Consider the following 1,894-nt stretch of genomic DNA (forward strand, 5'->3'; position numbering starts at 1 on the left):
TGCAAGAAAGCCCAGCTCAACATAGGCAATGTGCTCCCGGTGGGCACCATGCCCGAAGGCACCATCGTGTGCTGTCTGGAGGAGAAGCCTGGTGACAGAGGCAAGTTGGCCCGAGCCTCCGGGAACTACGCGACCGTCATCTCCCACAACCCGGAGACCAAGAAGACCCGAGTGAAGCTGCCGTCCGGTTCAAAAAAGGTCATTTCTTCCGCCAACAGAGCCGTGGTGGGTGTGGTTGCTGGAGGTGGTCGCATTGACAAGCCCATTCTGAAGGCTGGCCGTGCTTACCACAAGTACAAGGCAAAGAGGAATTGCTGGCCACGTGTGCGGGGTGTGGCCATGAATCCTGTGGAGCATCCTTTTGGAGGTGGCAACCACCAGCACATCGGCAAACCCTCTACTATCCGCAGAGATGCCCCTGCTGGCCGCAAAGTGGGTCTCATTGCTGCCCGCCGGACTGGGCGTCTCCGGGGAACCAAGACTGTGCAGGAGAAGGAAAACTAGGCTTGAGGGGCTCAATAAAGTGTGTCCTTCTGCCACCAAAAAAAAAAAAAAAAAAAAATACAAAGCCATCGTATAATACTAAAGGGCTGGCAGCAGGATGGTGAAGACCAGACCAAAGCAGTTGCCCGGTCCCTGCCTGCATACTCCATGCTCCCCACTCCCAAGCAGTCTCACAGAGTTGCTGACTGCACAAGGCTCTCAACTCCACATCAGAGCATCCACTTCTCACCCAACCAGGGCTTTCTTGGGCTTTTTTTTTTTTTTTTTTAATTTATTTATGATAGTCACACAAAGAGAGAGAGGCAGGGATCCCTGGGTGGCGCAGCGGTTTGGCGCCTGCCTTTGGCCCAGGGCGCGATCCTGGGGACTCGGGATCGAGTCCCACATCAGGCTCCCGGTGCATGGAGCGTGCTTCTCCCTCTGCCTGTGTCTCTGCTTCTCTCTCTCTCTCACTGTGTGCCTATCATGAATAAATACAAATAAAATTAAAAAAAAAAAAAAAAAAGAGAGAGAGAGGCAGAAACACAGGCAGAGGGAGAAGCAGGCTCCATGCACCGGGAGCCCGATGTGGGACTCGATTCTGGGTCTCCAGGATCGCGCCCTGGGCCAAAGGCAGGCGCCAAACCGCTGCGCCACCCAGGGATCCCGGGTCTGCTCATCTTCACGGGAAGGAGGGAAAAGCCAGGCAGCAGTGACTCGAGTCACAACACTTGGAGGGGCTGTGGTGGAAGCGATGCCCTGAGCATGCTCTGGGAGCAGCTGCCACTTCTGGAAGCAGCTCACCCTCCCCACGCGGGCGGAAGGCAGATCCTGGGCCACGCGGGGAGGAGACGCCACGGAGCCAAGGCCGGCCTGTGCACCTGCGGCCTGGGGCACCTGCAGCCAACAAGCAGACACGGACTCCGCGGTGGCTGGTCGCTCAGGGGACAGGAGGCAGGGGGCAGCACACCCCACAGAGATGGGGACCCAGAGCTGCGGGTGTCCCAGAGGCGTGTGCAGGCATGCCCACCCCTTGCGCATCCAGAGGGGTCTGGGAGCAGACGTCCCCGGCCTCGGTGTCCACAGCCGCTCCCCGCAAGAAGCAGGGCCCTTCAGCCGCTGACCTCCGGGCAGACGGGGAGGCCCGAGAGCCTTGGCGGCAGGCAGGGAAGCAGCTATGAGGGGGCCCGGGGAATCAGGTGTGAGCCAGCCACCACCCGGACCGACAAGTTTGCACGCTGAGGAATCACAAACGGGTGCTAAATGCCAATGATGCATAAATAATAAACACGGCGGACAGACAGAGGAACGGGAGAGGCAGGGCTGGCTCGCAGGCATCAGCTGGCAGGCAGGAGGGGCCACCCGGGCTCCGCAGGAACCATCCGCGCACCCCGGAGAGGCCACAGGAGGT

The 1,894-nt window shown here is 59.3% G+C and overlaps 1 protein-coding gene across 1 annotated transcript; it reads left to right on the forward strand.

The window, feature by feature from the left end:
- LOC121495267 (60S ribosomal protein L8-like) lies at positions 1-539 on the forward strand (the record flags this gene model as incomplete). The annotated part of the gene is made up of 1 exon (XM_041762501.1): positions 1-539. A coding segment is annotated over one exon (504 nt), but the record flags the coding sequence as incomplete, so codon positions are not given.
- Between the last annotated feature and the right edge of the window lie 1,355 nt (positions 540-1,894).

The sequence above is a fragment of the Vulpes lagopus genome, chromosome 7, assembly GCF_018345385.1.
Source record: "Vulpes lagopus strain Blue_001 chromosome 7, ASM1834538v1, whole genome shotgun sequence".
NCBI classification, from domain to species: domain Eukaryota; kingdom Metazoa; phylum Chordata; class Mammalia; order Carnivora; family Canidae; genus Vulpes; species Vulpes lagopus.